At 40.7% G+C, this 19,334-nt stretch overlaps 1 protein-coding gene across 4 annotated transcripts; it reads right to left on the reverse strand.

The window, feature by feature from the left end:
• Positions 1-512: 512 nt before the first annotated feature.
• On the reverse strand, positions 513-18,573 carry LOC131125160 (KN motif and ankyrin repeat domain-containing protein 1-like). Of its 4 annotated transcripts, none has more exons than XM_058066409.1 (12): positions 17,337-18,573; positions 16,827-16,915; positions 11,185-11,306; positions 9,549-9,612; positions 8,111-9,469; positions 6,854-6,908; positions 5,153-5,461; positions 4,984-5,068; positions 3,464-3,683; positions 3,246-3,388; positions 1,973-2,173; positions 513-823 (listed from the first exon to the last, which is right to left on the reverse strand). In XM_058066409.1, exons 4-12 carry the CDS (start codon positions 9,565-9,567, stop codon positions 731-733), a joined length of 2,484 nt encoding a protein of 827 aa, XP_057922392.1. In that variant the 5' UTR covers positions 9,568-9,612; positions 11,185-11,306; positions 16,827-16,915; positions 17,337-18,573; the 3' UTR covers positions 513-730. The 4 variants fall into 4 exon arrangements, with proteins under 4 accessions (XP_057922392.1, XP_057922391.1, XP_057922394.1 ...); XM_058066408.1 differs by having other exon boundaries at positions 16,827-16,973; XM_058066411.1 differs by lacking the exon at positions 11,185-11,306.
• Between the last annotated feature and the right edge of the window lie 761 nt (positions 18,574-19,334).

Here is a 19,334-nt window from a genome sequence, read left to right on the forward strand (position 1 = left end):
GAATGAGGAATATTTACGTATTTGTGGCATTCATCTGGCAGAGACGTCATGATTATTATGAAGCATGGCCTTCGGTTGCAGCCTCCGTGTTTAAACCTTGGCTTTAGATTGAAGTACTATTTGCAGTAAACAAAGGCTTCCTTCACTGATGACGGCAATAAAATGTATTTATGGATGACTCCATTTGGAGAAATTGCTGCAACATTTAATAAGAACCAATACAAGAGCTATGTAAAAAAAATGTTTTTATTGATATTTGTATTTATTTTATTTAGTAATATTCATTTAATGGTGTACTGAGAGGTGTTTGTCATATTTGATGCAAACAAGACAAATCAACAATTTGTCGGGTGTCATATTTCTAATCGTTTGTCACACTTGAATGAGATTGCATCAAATCGGCTTTTTCTGCAAGCTGTTGATCTTCCTCATGGGTGTCACGCTTGATAGACGTGGTAGCGGAGGTGCGCCACCTGCTGGTCATCTGTGTCCTTGCAGTAAAGAGTAACGAATGAGTTTGAATGCATTATATTTATATTTATAAATTGTCCAGCAGCTGAGAAAATACAACAACAACAACACACAAAAAAATGCTTGAAGGTCAAAATAATACTTGCGACTCTAGCAAATGCAAACTGAGCAAAAAGGCCTCAAAGTCAAGAGTCAAGTGGTCAAAGATGAAGATGCGTCTGCAAGCATCATGCTGGTGTGTCTTTTATCCACTGACTGACTACAAAGCCCGGGCCTTGGCGTGGGCCTGCAGCAGGGCGGCTGTGTCGCTGTGGGAGCCGTGCATGGCGATGCTGAGCGCAGTACGACCACTCTTGAGAAGAGATAGAGAAAATATGACTGGTGAATAGTATACATAATACATAATATCTATGATCAAAACACAGTATCAGGGGTTGGATATAAGCAAGGCACAAAACAAGGTCAATAAAGTGGCTTTGATGATTTTAATGTGGAAGAACTCGAGAACCCTGACCTAAAGCCAGAGGTGTGGACTCATGCAATTTTTCCATCAAGGACTTGCAATTGGACTTGACTCGGATTTCTGTCTGATGACTTGAAAGTATTTGAGATTTTCATTCATTTTCTACCACTTATCCTCAAAAGGGTCGCTGGAGCCTATCCCAGCTGTCTCCGTTCAAATCGCTCAAAGAGTTTATATAAGTCATGGAAGTCGAGTCAGGTGGGATTCAGGATGCACGGACTGCCTGAACTTTTGAATGTGGAAGAACTCGAGAACCCTGACCTAAAACCAGAGGTGTGGACTCATGCAATTTTTCCATCAAGGGCTTGCAATTGGACTTGACTCAGACTTCTGTCTGATGACTTGAAAGTATTTGAGATTTTCAAATTCATTCATTTTCTACCGCTTATCCTCAAAAGGGTCGCTAGAACCTATCCCAGCTGTCTTCGTTCAAATCGCTCAAAGAGTTTATATAAGTCATGGAAGTCGAGTCAAGTAGGATTTAGGATGCAGAGACTGCCTGAACCTTTGAATGTGGATAACTCGAGAACCCTGACCTAAAGCCAGACGCGTGGACTCACATGACTTGGAGTCGAATCAGACTGATGACTTTTCCATCAAGGGCTTGCAATTGGACTTGGCTCGGACTTCTGTCTGAGGACTTGAATGTTTTTGAGATTTTCAAATTCATTCATTTTCTACCGCTTATCCTCACAAGGGTCGCGCGGGGTGCTGGAGCCTATCCCAGCTGTCTTCGTTCAAATCGCTCAAAGAGTTTATATAAGTCATGGAAGTCGAGTCAAGTAGGATTTAGGATGCATGTTCTGCCTGAACTTTTGAATGTGGATAACTCGAGAACCCTGACCTAAAGCCAGAGGCGTGGACTCATGCGACTTGGAGTCGAATCAGACTGATGACTTTTCCATCAAGGACTTGCAACTGGACTTGACTCGGACTCATAACTAACTGCTCCATATGATGAAGACAAAGGTATATTACCTGATCTGCCAGGCTAAGATCACACTGAGTCCTCTCCAGTAGCAACCTTGCGATGTGCGTGTGTCCCCTCTCGGATGCAAACATGAGTGCTGTGGTTCCTTGACCATCCTGGATGTCGGCGTCTGCTCCACAGCTCAGTAGCAAACGAACCATCACAACTCGCCCGTGTCTCACAGCCAAGTGTAAAGCCGTGTGGCCCGTCTGTAGGGAAGAATCAAAATGGCCGCTCAAACATTTTTATACCTACCATTGGCTGCACAGCAACCAGGAAGTGAAAAGGCATCTCGACGTGTTGTGTGAAGTTTATTGACACTTTGTTTTATTGAGTTTATGTAAGTCATAGAAGTAGAGTCACGTAGGTTAGCGTGCAGGCCTCACAACTAGACACCCGAGTTCGATTCCACCCTTGGCCATCTCGAGTGGTCGAGTGGTTAGCGTGCAGGCCATACAGCTTGGAGACCCGTGTTCGATTCCACCCTCGGTCATCACGAGTGGTTGAGTGGTTAGCGCGCAGGTCTCACAGCTAGAAGACCTGAGTTCGATTCCAGCCTCGGCCATCTCGAGTGGTCAAGTGGTCGAGTGGTTAGCGCACATGCCTCATAGCTGTAAAACTAGTTTGATTCCACCCTCAGCCATCTCAAGTGATCGAGTGGTTAGCGCGCAGGCCTCACAGCTAGAAGACCTGAGTTCGATTCCATCCTTGGCCATCTCGAGCGGTCGAGTGGTTAGCGCGCAGGCCCACAGCTAGGAGACCAGAGTTCGATTCCACCCTCGGCCATCTTGAGCGCTTAGCGCGCAGTCCTCACAGCTAGAAGACCCGAGTTCGATTCCACCCTCGGCCATCTCGAGTGGTTAGCGCGCATGCCTCATAGCTGGAAGACCTGAGTTCGATTCCACCCTCAGCCATCTCGAGTGGTTGAGTGGTAAGTGCGCTGGTCTCGCAGCTAGAAGACACGAGTGCAATTTCATTCTCAACCATCTCGAGTAGTCGAGTGGTTAGCGTGGTTGCCTCACAGCTAGAAGACCTGAGTTCGATTCCGCCATCTCTGTGTTAATTTGCATGTCCTCCCCTTGCATGCGTGGGTTTTCCCCCACATTCCAAAAACATGCTAGGTTAATTGGCGACTCCAAATTGTCCATAGGTATGAATGTGAGTGTGAATGGTTGTTTGTCTATATGTGCCCTGTGATTGGCTGGCTCGCCCTAAGACAGCTCGGATTTGCTCTAGAAAATGAATGAAATTTATATTGAAATGATTCAGCATTCACGGTACCTGGCTGGAACGGATGTTAATGTCACCAAGCTCCATGAGCCTACGGACCACCTCCATGTCACCAGGGTTGTCAGGCGTTGTCAAAGACGCCAGCATCGCCGCCGTGTAACCCGCTTTATTCTGGAAGTTAACATCACTCACTCCTGTACGGCAAACACCAAAGTCAGATCCAACTTGGGAGGAGTCTTAGGACGATGAAACAGGAGGACTTCCGGTACCTGTGTCCAGCAGTAGACTGACGATGCTGTAGTGGCTGTGGGAAACACTGTAATGTAGAACTGTGTTGCCGTTATCATCAGCCAGGTTGATGATGAAGGCCGTTAGTGACGGTGTTGTCGTCTTTACCTCCCTCAAGTACACGGCCACCCTGCTGGCCAATGAACTCTCCTCTGCTGCTGCGCTGAACCAGTCCTGGAAGACCACAACCAGGGCCTTCCTCTGCAACACAGACCAAAAAAATCTTTATTTTGTTTCAAGAATACATTTTTTTCTATTAATATTTTGACTCTAGTCTTGTAAAATTATGATTGTTTTTTTTACATTTTCCAATCTTTTTTTTTTATTTTCTTCTCATAATTATAACTTTATTCCCATAATATTTTGACTTAATTTGCATAACTTTATAGCTTTTTATTCATGTATATTATCAGTTTTTCCCTGAGCTAATTTTCCTAAAAAAATCTTTATTTTGTTCTGTTAGTTTGTCAGAATATTATGAATTTTTGAATTCTTTCAACCTAAAATTACGCTACTTTTCCTTGTAAAGTTATGACTCTATTTTTGAAAATTTTCAAATTTTTGAAAATTCTAATTGATATTTTGACTTTACGGCTGTTTTTTCCCCATTTTCCAACAATTTCAACAACCTTTTTTTTAATATATATTTTTTTCTTTATTCCCGTAAGAGTTTGACTTTATTTGCCTTAGACTTTATATATTTTTAATCCCGTAAATTATAATTTTTTCCCCCAATTTGATTCTCCACAAAAAATGAAATCTTTATTTTGTTCCATTTATTTGTCATAATATGACGACTAAAAATATTTTTTTAATTCCCCCAAGTCCTCACAGCTAAAAGACCCGAGTTTGATTCCACCCTTGGCCATCTCAAATGGTCGAGTGGTTAACACGCAGGCCTCACAGCTAGAAGACCTGAGTTCGATTCCACCCTCAGCCATCTCAAGTGGTCGAGTAGTTAGCGCGCAGGCCTCACAGGTAGAAAAACCTGAGTTCGATTCCACCCTCAGCCATCTCACAGCTAGAGGACTCAAGTTCGATTCCATCCTCGGCCATCTCGAGTGGTCGAGTGGTTAGCGTGCAGGCCTCACAGCTAGAAGACTCAAGTTCGATTCCATCCTCGAGTTTGCCGTAAAGTCAAAATATCAATTAGAATTTTAAAGCAAAGTCATAACTTTGCAAGGAAAAGTAGCGTAATTTTTGGTTGAAAGAATTCAAAAATTCATAATATTTTGACAAACTAACAGAACAAAATAAAGATTTTTTGGTCTGTGTTGCACTTGAAGCCAATAAAAAATAAATACATAAATACATTTACAACTTCATTTTGTTCCGTTTGTTACTAAGATTTATCCTCAGAGTGATGAGTGTGTATAAGTGGTCACAGGGTTACAAACTAGTTCTGTTTCTAGACTTTGGTTTAAGTGGAGTTTAAAAGTCTAAATTAAGCCGTACGTCGTAAACCGAGGACCACCTGTACGCAAGAATGCCAAGTACTCACCGTGTCATGGGTGGGGTTCTCGATGTTGTCCATGTGATCATTGAGGAAGTGACAGGCAGCCATAAAATCCGCATTGACCGTCTCACTTTTAAAAGATAAGAAAGACGTGATGAGAAAAGGTAGAACGAAAAGAAAAAGCGGTACAGATATCGTATTCTGGTCCCCTCACCTGCCTGTGGTTGTTATGGAGCCAGGGTCCCCCTCCATCTGTTCTCCGGGGGCCAACGGTTTCATCTTGGCCATTTCCACCGCTTCGACAGATGCCGTCCCTCCATCTGTCCACCCCGATCCAATTCCTTGCGATATCATCTGCTTGTCTCGGCTCATTTCCCTCTTTTCCGGGTCTGCGTCCACCTGGGTAGCAGCCATTTCCCAAGGCTTCCTGATGCTGCTCTCCTCCTGCTGCAAACCACCAAGGGCAACGTGCTGCACGGAACTTTGCCCCAGTGGATTGTCACCGGAAGATCTTATTTGGCATCTATGTTGCATTTTAGGAAGACAAATTATCGGGAGTGAAGTTGAAGCAGCTGTGATGTGTAAGAAGCCCGAGGCGGGCTCAACTCATGTAAAATAGATACTCAAAGAAGTTATATACATTTCAAGAATAATTTTTTTCTATTAATATTTTGACTCTAGTCTTGTAAAATTATGTTTGTTTTTTTTTTACATTTTCCAATCATTTTTTTTTATTTTCTTCTCATAATTATAACTTTATTCCCATGATATTTTGACTTAATTTGCATAACTTTATAAATTTTTATTCACGTATATATAAGTTTTTCCTTGAGCAAATTTTCCCAAAAAATCTTTATTTTGTTCTGTTCGATTGTCAAAATATTATGAATTTTTGAATTCTTTCAACCTAAAATGACGCTACTTTTCCTTGTAAAGTTATGACTCTATTTTTGAAAATTCCAATTGATATTTTGACTTTACGGCTGTTTTTTTCCTGTTTTTTTTTTTTACTTTATTTGCCTTAGACTTTAGACATTTTTATTCCCGTAAATCATAATTGTTTTCCCCAAGCTAATTCTCCACAAAAAATGAAATCTTTATTTTGTTCCATTTATTTGTCATAATATTACCACTACATTTTTTTTAATTCCCCAAGCTAATTAAAAAAAATGTACAACTTTCTTTCATTCTGTTTGTTTCTCATAATATTACGACTTAAAAAAACAACACATTTTTATTTCAATTATATGCACCTAAAATTATATGCTTTTTACATTATTTTCTCTTAATACTTTGGCTTTATTTTAGTAACACTATACCTTTTTCCACAACCATATTTTCACAACGTTATTTTGTTTTAATTTTGGGCAATATTCTAAATGTAAAAATAATTTTTTTTGTAATATTTGATTTTGATTAATATTTGATTAATATAATTTGATTTTGCTACTACAATGTCCTCATAATATTACAGCGTCATAAAGCCAGTGCCAATTTTTTCTTGTTAGATTACAATTTTGTTCTGTTTTTTTTTTTTTCCTGTTAAATTATAATGTTCCAGGTGCCAATAAAACAACAGCCGTGTGCTGCAAATACTTGCACTTTGGACACCCCTGCCTACGTCAACAGTGGCTCATATTTTAGATTCTAGATGCATATTTTTTGTTCCTATGTACAGCATAAAGAGTAACTCCTAATTGAACATTCCAGCCAGGAGCCCCAACTTCACACTGTGGGAAGTCTTATGGTACCAAAACAATACTACTCCATCCCACAAGAGTTTTTGCTAAAACTGAAAAATGACTCCAGAAGAGGTATTATTGTAGCTCGGGCATAAACACAAACATTCCCAAATCCATACATTCATATCAAAATAACATTCCATCATCAGAGAAAAAGTAAAAATAAAGCCTACCTTTCATGAGCAACATCTGGAGTACCGCCATCTGTTTTCATGCCACATTCCTCGCCTATGAAATAAGAATATGCTTTTATTCCACATGTTATTACTGTTTTATTCCAGTGCCAGATAACACTGTAACCATTACTGACAGTCTCATGTGGCAAATTATTATTATTATATCAACAATCTGGATGTGCCTTTAGTCACCATTGAGTGCAGCTACAACTACACAGGAAGCTAAATAGCAGGTCAATACTGCCCCCTTGGATTTTGGAAGAGAATTGCAGGTTTGGCTTGCAGCTAAATCTGGCATATTTTGACATATTTAAAGTTTGATGCAGAAATCGCTTTCCCTAGTACCTAATTACATTTATGAATATTGTGGGAAAATAACTAGTAATAGGCTGCATGGCGGAGGAGTGGTTAGTGCACAGGCCTCACACCTAGGAGAACAGAGTTCAATTCCACCCTCGGTGGAACTCTGTGTGGAGTTTGCATGCATGGAAAACATGCTAATTGGCGACTCCAAATTGTCCATAGGTATGAATGTGAGTGTGAATGGTTGTTTGTCTATATGTGCCCTGTGATTGGCTGTCTTGAGTGAAGACACCAGTACAGGGTGTACCCCGCCTCTCGTCCCAAAGACAGCTGGGATAGGCCCCAGCACCCTCTGTGGTAGAAAATGAATGAATAACTAGTAATAACTATTTACTTCATATGTGACTTCCCCATCCTCACTAGGGTTGCAGGGGTATGCTGGAGCCTATCCCAGCTGTACACCCTGGACTGGTCGCCAGTGAACAACCATTCATACCTATGGACAATTTAAAGTCGCCAATTAACCTCCAGTATATTCATTCATTTTCTACCGCTTTTCCTCATGAGGGTCACGGGGGTGCTGGAGCCTATCCCAGCTGTCTTCGATGCGAGAGGTGGGGTACACCCTGGACTGGTCGCCAGCCAATCACAGGGCACATATAGACAAACAACCATTCACACTCACATTCATACTTATGGACAATTTGGAGTCGCCAATTAACCTAGCATGTTTTTGGAATGTGGGAGGAAACCGGAGTAACCGGAAAACCCACGCATGCACGGGGAGAACATGCAAACATCCACACAGAGATGGCAGAGGGTGGAATTGGATCCTGGTCTCCTAGCTGTGACCGCCGTACAGCTCAGTATATAACCTTCCATATTTCCATATTGGAGTGTGGAAGGAACCCGGAATACCCGGAGAAAACATCCATAAAACATTCCCAATACCTGAGTGTTGAATCCCACTTCCACAGTTGTGTCCAGACTGTGTGTAGTGAGAGGTAAGGATGTCGATGAGTTCCATCATTTCCTGCTGCACGGAGATAACTCTCGGGCTAATCTGCTCTGCAGGTTTCTCTTCCTCTGCTGCGCTCAAACATTCCCACTGCTGATCCAGGAGCTGCTTGATCTTGTGGATGTGGTGGATGACCACTGATGTGTCTAAAGTGTCAGCGGAAGAACGTGTCGGTAGCTGATTGCGTTCAGGGGAATCAAGGACATCATCTTCGTGCTTAGAGGTTTCTCCATTTGTGATAACGCTCATCTCTTCCCCCTCCTGGTCTACCAGCACCTTCTCTGCACGAACCCACACCCCGGGGTTTGCGATAAGGTGTTCAATCTGTTCCTCTTGGTTTCTCCCCTCCTTCTGCTGATGTCTCAGCCTCCCTGTCACCCTCTGAAGTTCCAGCTCGGTCTCGTGAAGCTTCTGTTCCAGCACCGCTACTTTGGCTTGGAGGGACGTCACCGTCAGCAGCTCATCCAGGTCCGTGCTCGCTCTCCACTCGTGTGTCGGATGAGGTTCTTGAACGCTGCCGTGATTACCGGCAAGCATGATGCAACGTCCATGCCGTGGTCTTTTCTTGTCTGCAGCGACGTAGTGGGCGGCGGTTCCATTCAAGGATTGGGTGTGAATATGTGAGCGTAGTTTGTCTTTTTCCTCCTGGAGAAGACAGATCTGAGCCCGAAGGTCTGGAATGACCTGAACCTCCTTCTCCAGCTCCTCCACGTGGTCTAGAGCCTCCGTCAGGCGCCTCCACAGGCTTGAGCAATCCTGAGGGATGTCTGAGGAGTCAAAGATGTCCTCACAAGAACTGTTCCTGCCTCCGAGGTGATCCCTGGAACTCCGGAGACTCCCTGGTTCTTCCGTTGATTCCGATCCTTGTCTCAGCAACACCGTGAGTGGCAGACTGGACGCTCGGAGAAGATGAGGGCGGATGTGCTCACCCAAAGGTTGTTCATCAAAATCTCGGATTTTGGCCTCCATTTCTGCTAAACCTCTCGGAGAAACAGGCTTCCTGTAATCACGCAACCAGGAAGCGGCATGATGGTGGTCATCAGGAAGTCGAGACCTGGGGCCAAGAGCTCCGGTCGACCCCCAAGGGCTTGGACGGTAGCCAGAGGGGTGAAGATGCCGAGGAAGAGTGTTCGCCCGAGGGCCTTTGCTTCGACGCTGGATGAAGACTCTTTTTATGGTGTTCCCTTTCTCGATATCGTCTACATACTTCAGGAAGTCCAAGTCGAGACGAAAACCATACGGGGTTTCCACTGAGTACGGAGGCTTGCCTGCTTTAAAGGGATGCATATTTCCTGCAGACAGTAAAATAGCATTTTAGCATAGCCTGGACAATTACTGTACATAGTTGTGTCTTATTAAACAGCATCTTACCGTTATGTCTTTCCATCATCTCCGTTTAGTCAGGTTGTTGCATTATATGATGGTGTATTTGGTTCTGTCAAAACAATTACAAATTTAATATACCCATCGACTATAAGTCGCACTTTTTTTCACAGTTTGGATGGTCTAAAACAGACTAAAACTCAGGTGCAACATGTACTTAATTTAACGTAATTTTGAAAAAAACATTTCTGGGATTTCAAGAATAAAGGTGTACATTTAAGACAATAAAGTCATACATTTATGAGAAAAAAAAGTAATAATTTTATGAGAATAAAGTTGTTAATGTACCAGACCAAAGTCAGAAATTTATGCAAAAAAGTTGTAAATTTCTGAAAAAAAGTTGTAAATTTCTGAAAAAAAGTTGTAAATTCATGAAAAAAAAGTTGTTGTAACAAGAAAGAATAAAATTTACAAGCCTAACGTGATAAATGTATGGAAAATGTTTAATATTATGACAATGAAGTTGAAAATGAATGACAAAAAAAACATAATACAACAATACAATAAAGTTGTAAATTTTCAAGAAAAAAATAAATTTACCAGAAAAAATTTGTAATATTACTAGAATAAAGTCAGAATTTATGAGACTAACATCATACATTTACGAGAAAAAAAATCGTGAATTTACAAGAAAAAACTTTACAATATTAAGAGAATAAAGTCGTAAATTTATGAGAATAAAGTCAAAATTTATGAGACTAAAGTGATAGAGTTTTGAAAAATTCATAATTACCAGAGTGAAGTTGCAAATTAATAAAAAATAAATAAATATTATCACAAGAATAACTTAAATTTTCAAGAAAAAAGTCGTCCATTCATGGAAAAAAGTCATAAATATACCAGAAAAGAAGTTGTAATATTACGAGAATAAAGTCATAATTTTTTAGACTAATACCATAAAATTTACAAGGAAAAAATTACAAATTTACAAGAAAAAAAGTTGTAATATTAAGAGAACAAAGTCGTAAATTTACAAGTCTCAATTCATACATTTATCAGAAGAAAATAGGTAACTTTACAAAACAAAAGTCATACATTTCTGCGAAAAAAAAAGTTGTCACATCCCAATAATAAAGTCATTTACAATAATATCATAAATTTACGAGAAAAAAACTTGTAATATTAAGATATTATATATGTATATATATATATATATATATGTATATATATTATATTATGTAATATTCTTTTTGCTCGTAAATGTTATTCTCAGAATCTCAAATTATTTTAATAACAGGCATTGCCTCATCACGAGTGTACTGATTAGCTCTTGATTGGCTCCTGCCAAAGAAAGAGCTACCGTGCATTTTTTGACGAATGCGACTTATATTTGCATACATTTTTAAGTATATAAATTACAACAAGTGGCTGAGCCTTTTACAAGCATAGGAAATGGTTATGTGGGTGTCTCATAAAATATAGTGTGTAGGAGTGTAGGAATAATTAGATAATGACTACATTTATGGTTTGAGGGAGAAAAACCCAAGAGTTTTGGCACCGGCAGTCACTGGCTGTGGTGTATTTATTTTTTTTTGGTGAGCCTCATCATTCAGAGGATTATTGTGGACTTTTAGCTTTGTGCAAAAAAAGCCAAACAATTCCACGTAATAACCAAGTCTCTCACTTTGTCTCAGAGATCTGCTTCTGCTGCTCTTTCTCACACTCCTGTTGATTCATTTTGTCCAAGCTCATGGACGCCGTTATTCCACTGTGGCCTGTCTGATGTTCACTTGATTACAACCTTGCCTGCCAGGATGAGATGAGTAAAAAACAAAGCAGAGACGGGCAGCAGAAAAACACATACTTTCTGCTGAAAAACAACCAGTCTTCCACCCATCCCTCTACCTGTCAATCTTCCCGTTTTTGTCTCTGCGATGTCGCATTTTTCCCATTTTAATTGAAAAAAAAACTTCTGTTCTGCTCAGCACCACAGTAGGTACACAAACACACCACATAATCTCCTTTTTTTCTATCAAATGTCCCTTATTTTCCGATTATTTTCAATGTATCCATTTGTTCTATTTTTCCAATTTTTTCCTAACATCTTCTCCATTCCATTTTCCTGAAATTCAGTGATGGTAAAACCATCCTTTACTGCTTTTGCCTCTTCGCTGGAAAAATTTTATTACTGTCCATGCATCTGTCTCATTCTCGACTTCCAACTCCAATTCCAGCTATGCATACGTTTGCATTTAAAAATAACAAAATTCCCTCACCGATTCACTTTCTCTCAGTTCCTTTCAAAGCTGGATACTTCCCAAAAAGGAATTACACTAATTCCTCATTTATCACGATCAATTGGTCCCAGACCTGTGATAAGTGAATTCCTTATTTATAAATAGAATATTTCCATAATTAAACCATAGAAAACCTGTTTACAACCTTTTAAAATATGTTTTTTTAACAGTATTACTAGTAAGACCACTATAATCCCCTATAATCGTATTACCCAATATAGGACACATAATAACAGTAAATAAGCCACTTAGGACGTCCTAGGGGAGCTGAGTGGCGGATGGATAGGGAATTTGAGCTATCGCTCTCCTCACCTTGTGTTTCTCCCTCCCTGCCTTCTCCAGACCACCGACCACCAACCTACAGCCGCTGAGGCAGTCTGCCATGTCAGCGATGCAGTAAACGACCAACACTAAATGGTTTGCTGGGAAATGTGACCTCCATTACTTAATAACTCATTGATAAACCTCAGGCAGCAAATATGCTGATTGGGAATAGAGTGTAGAGGTTTGCTCATGCATTTTTGTAATGTGCATGTCATACGTTATATAACATTATATAAATGGACCCCAGACCGCAATTTGGACACCTCTGCTTTAGCTATTAATTCATTGTTAATCTTTTGTTATTTCAATCATAAATGTGATTTTCTGTTTGGAAAAAAGTCATAAAGCCATTTCTAAAGCTTTGGGACTCCAGCAAACCACGGTGAGAGCCATTATCCGCAAATCCAAGACTGTCCAGCCAAACAAAATTACCCCAACTCATCTAAGAGGTCACAAAAGGCCCCACAACAACATCCAAAAAAAAAACCGCAGGCCTCACTTGCCTCAATTAAGGTCAGAGTTCATGACTCCACCATAAGAAAGCCACTGTTCCAAGTTCCGAAGCTACAGTTTCAATACAATTTTTGTCTCAATTTGGCTGGAAAACATCTCGATGATCTCCAAGACCTTTGGGAAAATACTCTCTGGTCTGATGAGACAAAAGTCGAACTGTCCCATTACATCTGGCATAAAAGTAACGCCAGAATTTAATTTCAGAAAAAGAACATCATACCAGCAGCAAAATATGGTGGTGGTAGTGTGATGGTCTGGGGCTGTTTTGCTTCTTCAGGATTTGGAAGACTTGCTGTGATGAATTCTGCTGAAGGAGAATGTCCGACCATCTGTTGGTGACCTCAAGCTGAAACCAACTTGGGTTCTTCAGCAGGACAATGATCCAAAACACACCAGCAAGTCCACCAAACCAAAAACTTCAGACTTAGGAGTGGCCTAGTCAAAGTCCTGACCTGAATCCTATTGAGATGCTGTGGCATGACCTTAAAAAGGTACTTCATGCTGGAAAAGCCTCCAATGTGGCTGAATGACAACAATTCTGCAAACAATTCTCCACAGCGCTGTAAGAGACTCATTGCAAGTTATCCCAAACGCTTGATTGCAGTTGTTGTCTTGATTGCTGCTTTCGGCTGCTGAAACTGAATTGGTGTTTGTTGGAAAAATGAGTCATCAAATTGATGATCTGAAACATTTAAGTGTAAAAAAAAAAAATACAAATCAGGAAGGGGTCAAACACGTTTTCACACCGCTGTATATGATCTGAGTTTGCACTGTAGCTAAGACACTATACTGTGCACTGTATGTATGTGGTATTTAATGTTGGCATGGGAATCTGTTCACACCCAGGCTGTCATGTCTTAACTTAGCACATACATGTGGTGTGAAGTTGCCGTACATGTCATCAGATTAGACGTGTGTCTCTATTTGACAAACGAGCAGTAGGTCACTAAGTTTGAATCCAAATTAAGAATCTGAGTATTAGGGAAATTATTGCAGATCGAGTCCTCGGTTTATGATGATGTCCCATGGTTTGTAACAAACTCTAAAACTCGAATTACATCAGTGTGTTAAAAACAGTCCTGCTCTGTAGCTAACAAACAATCATGTTTGCATAGTCTTTTTTCCACATTTAAATATAGTCATACATTTCTCTCTCACCAACGTGACCACTGAAAAAACAATATACTGCAGTTGGGTTAAGAATCTCCCAAGAGTCATCGCCTCACCAATTTAATTGACGGTGCCGTCGGTCCACCTCACAGGAAACCAAAGAACTGAACATAAAATAAATCCCTACAAAATGCGCATGTTGAATTCCGTCCAAAATGAAATATCAAGAGTGAGCTCCATACCCTCGGGGTTTTCCAAACCAATGTTTTCTTGGTATTTGCGTCAAACACGTCATGTTGTAGTTTACAGGAATAGAACACTTTTCTGTCTTTGTCTTTGCTCAACAAGGCTACAATCACAGCATACACAACCATTGCTTAAGCCATACAAATGTTTGTGATTCAGAATCATGAATATAGAGATTTCTCACAGACAGTTTGATACATCAGAGGAAAACGATACAATCATCTTTAGGAAGTAGCAGCAAATTTTCAACTCAAACTTCTAAAAAAATTAAAATTTTCAAGGGACCATTTGCAATATACTAACATGAGCTGCAGCTGTTTTTATGGTATGCTCTTCTCCAGCGGATATCTGCAGCTGTGTGTTGGACGGATGGCACTTTCCTGTCCATGGCCACTTCGTCCAGATCCTCCCGGCAGATCCCAAAGCATTCTCAGACACAGCTTTGTTTCTTGGGTCTTCCCCGAGACCTTCTACTAGTTCGATGTGTCCGGCTTGGAGGCATCTAGCAGAGCTTTTCATTCATTTCAACCGCTTGTACTCGCAATCTTGTCCTTTTGGTCACTACCCAAAGCTCATGAGTATAGGTGAAGGTAGGAATGGACATCAATTGGTAAATTAAGAGTTTTGCCTTCCAGATCAGGTCCCTCTTCACCATAAAAGACCAATTCAGAGTCCACATCACTCCAGAAGCCCTGGCTGCACCTACAAATTCTGTCCATAAAAGTAATTAACTGAATCAGTGTCAAAAGTCAGCCATGGTGGGGTCCAACCATCACTGGAAATGGGCCCAACTTCCATCCATCCATCCATCCATTTTCTACTGCTTATCCGAGGTTACCAAGGTTACGATCTTATCCCCCACTTCGTCCATCTCCTCCCGGCGGATCCCGAGGCGTTCCCTGTCCAGTTGGGAGACATGGTCTCTCCAAAGTGTCCTGGGTCTTCCCCGAGGTCTGCTACCGGTTGGATGTGCCCTGAACACCTTAGGCCCAATTTATTGCTGGTAATTCAAACCAAAACAAACCAGCAGCCTGAATTAGCTAGTCCGATACCCCATAACCCCGGAATACTCCCCACAGAATTCAGAACACGGTCGGATACCAAGGTGTTCCCTGGCCTGTTGGGAGACATAGTCTCTTCAAAGTGTCTTGGGTCTTTCCCGAGGTCTGGTACCGGTTGGATGTGCCCTGAACACCTTTGGCCCAACTTATTGCTGGTAATTCAAACCAAAACGAACCAACAGCCTGAATTAGCTAGTCCGATACCCAATAATCCTGGAGTACTCCCCACAGAATTCAAAACACGATCGGATCCCAAGGCGTTCCCTGGCCACTTGGGAGACATGGTCTCTCCAAAGTGTCCTGGGTCTTCCCCGAGGTCTGCTGCCGGTTGGATGTGCCCTGAACACCTTAGGCCCAACTTATTGCTGGTAATTCGAACCAAAACGAACCAACAGCCTGAATTAGCTAGTCCGATACCCCATAATCCTGGAGTTCTCCCCACAGAATTCAGAACACGGTTGGATCCCAAGGCGTTCCCTGGCCAGTTGGGAGACATAGTCTCTTCAACGTGTCCTGGGTCTTCCCCGAGGTCTGCTACCGGTTGGATGTGCCCTGAACATCTTAGGCCCAACTTATTGCTGGTAATTCAAACCAAAACAAACCAACAGCCTGAATTAGCTAGTCCGATACTCCATAATCCCGGAGTACTCCCCACAGAATTCAGAACACGGTCAAATGCCTTGTCCAACTCAACAAAACACAAGTCGGCTAGCTTGCCACACTCCCTTGCACAGTCAAGGATGCACTAGTCCACAGTATCCGATGGATCCTCCTCTCAAGAACCCTTGAACAGACCCAACCAGAAAGGCTTAAAAGTGTAATCCCAGGATAGTAGTAACACACCCTTCGGTCCTCCTTCTTAAAAACAACAAGACAACTTCCCCGGTCTGCCAATCCAGACGCACTGCTCCTGATGACCATCTTAGGATGAATGAGTGAGGTTTTCTGTACAAAAACTGCCTATGTTTGAGAGCAAAAACACAAACTGACAGTTTTTCCCACAAATGTATATATTTTTAACTTTGACTATGCAAGCATCCACCGTGGAATGCTTATCCCACCAAAGAGCAACACTGGGCTGCCATCTTGTTACTCTTCTTTACGATCATCTGTCCTGTACTGGGTGTGACAGACAGAATCTACATCCAACCTTTTCCAAACCGTTTCTTTCATCTCCAGGTAAATTTGTGATCCAAAATAAATGTCAGGTGACCTCTACATTGGACGAGTAATATCCTGATATTTAAGTCATTTTAGCGTAGTCCTGACTGTGAGACTTGACAGTCCAATATGTATTCCTACTTTACTTTTATTTTCCTTCTTTGTCATCTTATGTTTCTGATCTCTTCCTAGAAAAGTCCTCCCTTTCCACTCCTTCTTGGCTGTACAGACAGCATTTTTCCACTGCATAACTGGAAGAGATTTAGATACTAAAACCAGCGGTTTGGCTTAACTTTATCCCTTTAAAACACTTTTTTTGTGAAGGTTTTACTGTCTTGTCTTCAGACTGTATATCTTATATTTTTGTCTTGGACTTGCGGACTGCCATTGTGGTTCTGGTGCCCAGACGTCTTCTAAGCTTCATTGTGAGGGAGATAGAACTGAAGCTCATAGCTTTGAGCTTCACCCAAGAAAGAACGGCATGTCATATGAAAACTAAATTTTGTGTGTTTGGAAAATATACATACAGTCTATGAAAAAATCTAACTAAATTTTCAAGAAACATTTTTTGTAGAACGGGTTTAAAGTTGTGACAGGAGTAAATTCCAACCTACCTTAGTACCTGTACACGCCACTGTCTCCTGTGTATCCTGCTGAGATGAGTAGCCCCCAGTTTGTCCTCAGTCTATGTGTGTGTCCTGTGCTGTCAGGCAGAGTGACATGCCAGAGCTGTTTGATAAATGCCAACGTGCATGCAGCCTCTGCCATAACAGAAGAGCGTAGAAAAGAGAGTACAGAGCAGGGAGGAGCTTGTTTGCATGCCTTCCTACTATGCGGCCTAAATGAAGAAACAGACTTGGAGGAGTGGGAGTCAGGAGGTGTCGTTTGCTGAGAAAGACAGCTGCTGGTGTGGAAGTTCGGGGGGCACATTCTGTGACAATATGGTGTATTAAGTGGGGAAAAGCAGCCCGCGGTACTGGACACGACAGTACTGGACCCCCCCCTGTACAGAATGTGTAACTCTACCCATTGCTATGGAGTCTGTGTCCTCTATAATCAAGTAAACAGAAGGGAGAGCAGGGGGCTTGGTGCCATCTATGGAGGCTAATTCTCATTTGGCATACCTCTCATTCTTCATGGATCCTCTTTCAGTCTCATACCACCTCCAGCCCACCGGTATCATGCCAGGAAAATCATCTGTTCTTCCTAAGCACACACAATAAGAGTTAACCCTCCTCTTGTGTTAGGGTCGGCACTGACCTGTTTTACATTTGAATGCATTAAAACAAATCACATAACATTTGTTTATTGCATCAAGGCCTTTTGACTTTGTCAGGAAACTCTATTTCAACAAAATAAAACCAAACAAATATATTTTTACTACATTTTAAAATGGTCTGGTTGAAATTATGACCACTGTATTGTTAGGGTCGGTTTCGACCCGGTTATAATAATATGACTATAAAGTTTATAGCAAAAAGTTTTCAGTTATAAGTATTCAGTTGAAAAATATTTCAGTTTATACTAAAGTTCTGTTGCTGAAAACAATAACTTTTTCTACATTTTTTTGACATCTGTTTTTAATGTTTAACTTTTTATATCTGACTGCTGTGCCCCGCCCCGCTTTTACTCATCTTTTAACTGTGTATTAACGAATTAATGCTGTATTTTGGTGTGTTTACTTGCTTTATTCAACTTCATTTTTCTGTAAAGTGTCTTTGAGTATCTTGAAAAGCGCTATACAAATAAAATGAATTATTATTATTATTATTATTATTATTAATATATATGGCTCAAAATTGACCCCAACACCATAGATGTTTCTTTAGTGATTAATACTAAAATGAGAAAATAAATCAAACTAATTGATTTAAAAGATACGTTCTATAGCCCTCAGTAATAGCCAGGTAACAAAGGAACCTTCAATTTATTAATATGATTCTTTTGAGGTTCATTTGACCATTTTTGGAAAATTGAAACTGAGGGGTATAGTGACAAAAAAACAACAAAAGTGCCCACAACAAAAGTATTAAAACCAACATTTTCATGGACAAGGAAGCCTAAGAAGGTAACCAAGAGATGAGAAGCAAATTTGATGGTAAATTATTGTTTTTAGTGTATTTTATAGCTGATTTAATACATGGGTCAAAACCAACCCGTTAACATAAGAAATGATACCAGAAAGCTAACACAAGAGGAAGGTTAAAATGAGCATTGTGTTTATAAGGATGACTGGTCACAACTGTGGTTAAATATCCAAAGGTAGAAGAGCATAAATTTTACAGAAACATCCATGGTCCTAAGGCATTCCCAGTATTTCACTAGTTCAGAGTTGTTGGGATGATTCGTCAGAAAATAGAAGAAAAGTGTTCACTTTTCACTCCCACTATCTTTTTCCTTGAACTAAGCTGTCACAGGGATCAAGTGACTGTTATACAGTTACCAGTATCACCCGTCAATCACCAGGGTACAGACAACCGTTCAAACTTCACAGCTATAGTCACTGAGTGGAAGTCAATCCCACGCTGGCAAGAAAGTCATCCGTGTGAACTACTGCAATACCAATGATCCCACAATAGACCAAAGAAATTGTAAAAAAAAAAACAAGGCACAGAACCTCCAGCTGTTCGGGGGGCTTGTTTGTGTGCAAAAATTCGCTCTGCTATGTCTCCATTAGAGCAGGTCCATAGAATCTGGGTTATATTTGGAGAAGAATAGAGGTTATATGTGGATAGAGCTGTAACAATTAATCTATGACTTGATGATTAATCGATTATACAATTAATCGTCAACTATTTTGATATTTGATTAATTGTTTTTTATTTAAAATCTGATTATTTTGATTTTAGACTGTTGTTTTTAATTTCCTCAGTCATCCATGAAAGCAGACGTATTATCTTTGTGTTTTTAGCCAAATATTCACACAACAGTTTTGACTTTGGGAAACAATAATTGTCATTTTTGCCTCTTTTGTGATGTTGCGGACCAAACTACTTACTGAGGTGTGTCCAAAATGCAGCCTGGGGTCATTTGCGTCCCATGATTGTATTTTTTTTGGCCTGCGGCACATTATAGAAATATCATTTAACAAGAAAACAGTCATATTCTACAGTGGGAAAAAT

This window comes from Doryrhamphus excisus, chromosome 3, assembly GCF_030265055.1.
Source record: "Doryrhamphus excisus isolate RoL2022-K1 chromosome 3, RoL_Dexc_1.0, whole genome shotgun sequence".
NCBI lineage: Eukaryota > Metazoa > Chordata > Actinopteri > Syngnathiformes > Syngnathidae > Doryrhamphus > Doryrhamphus excisus.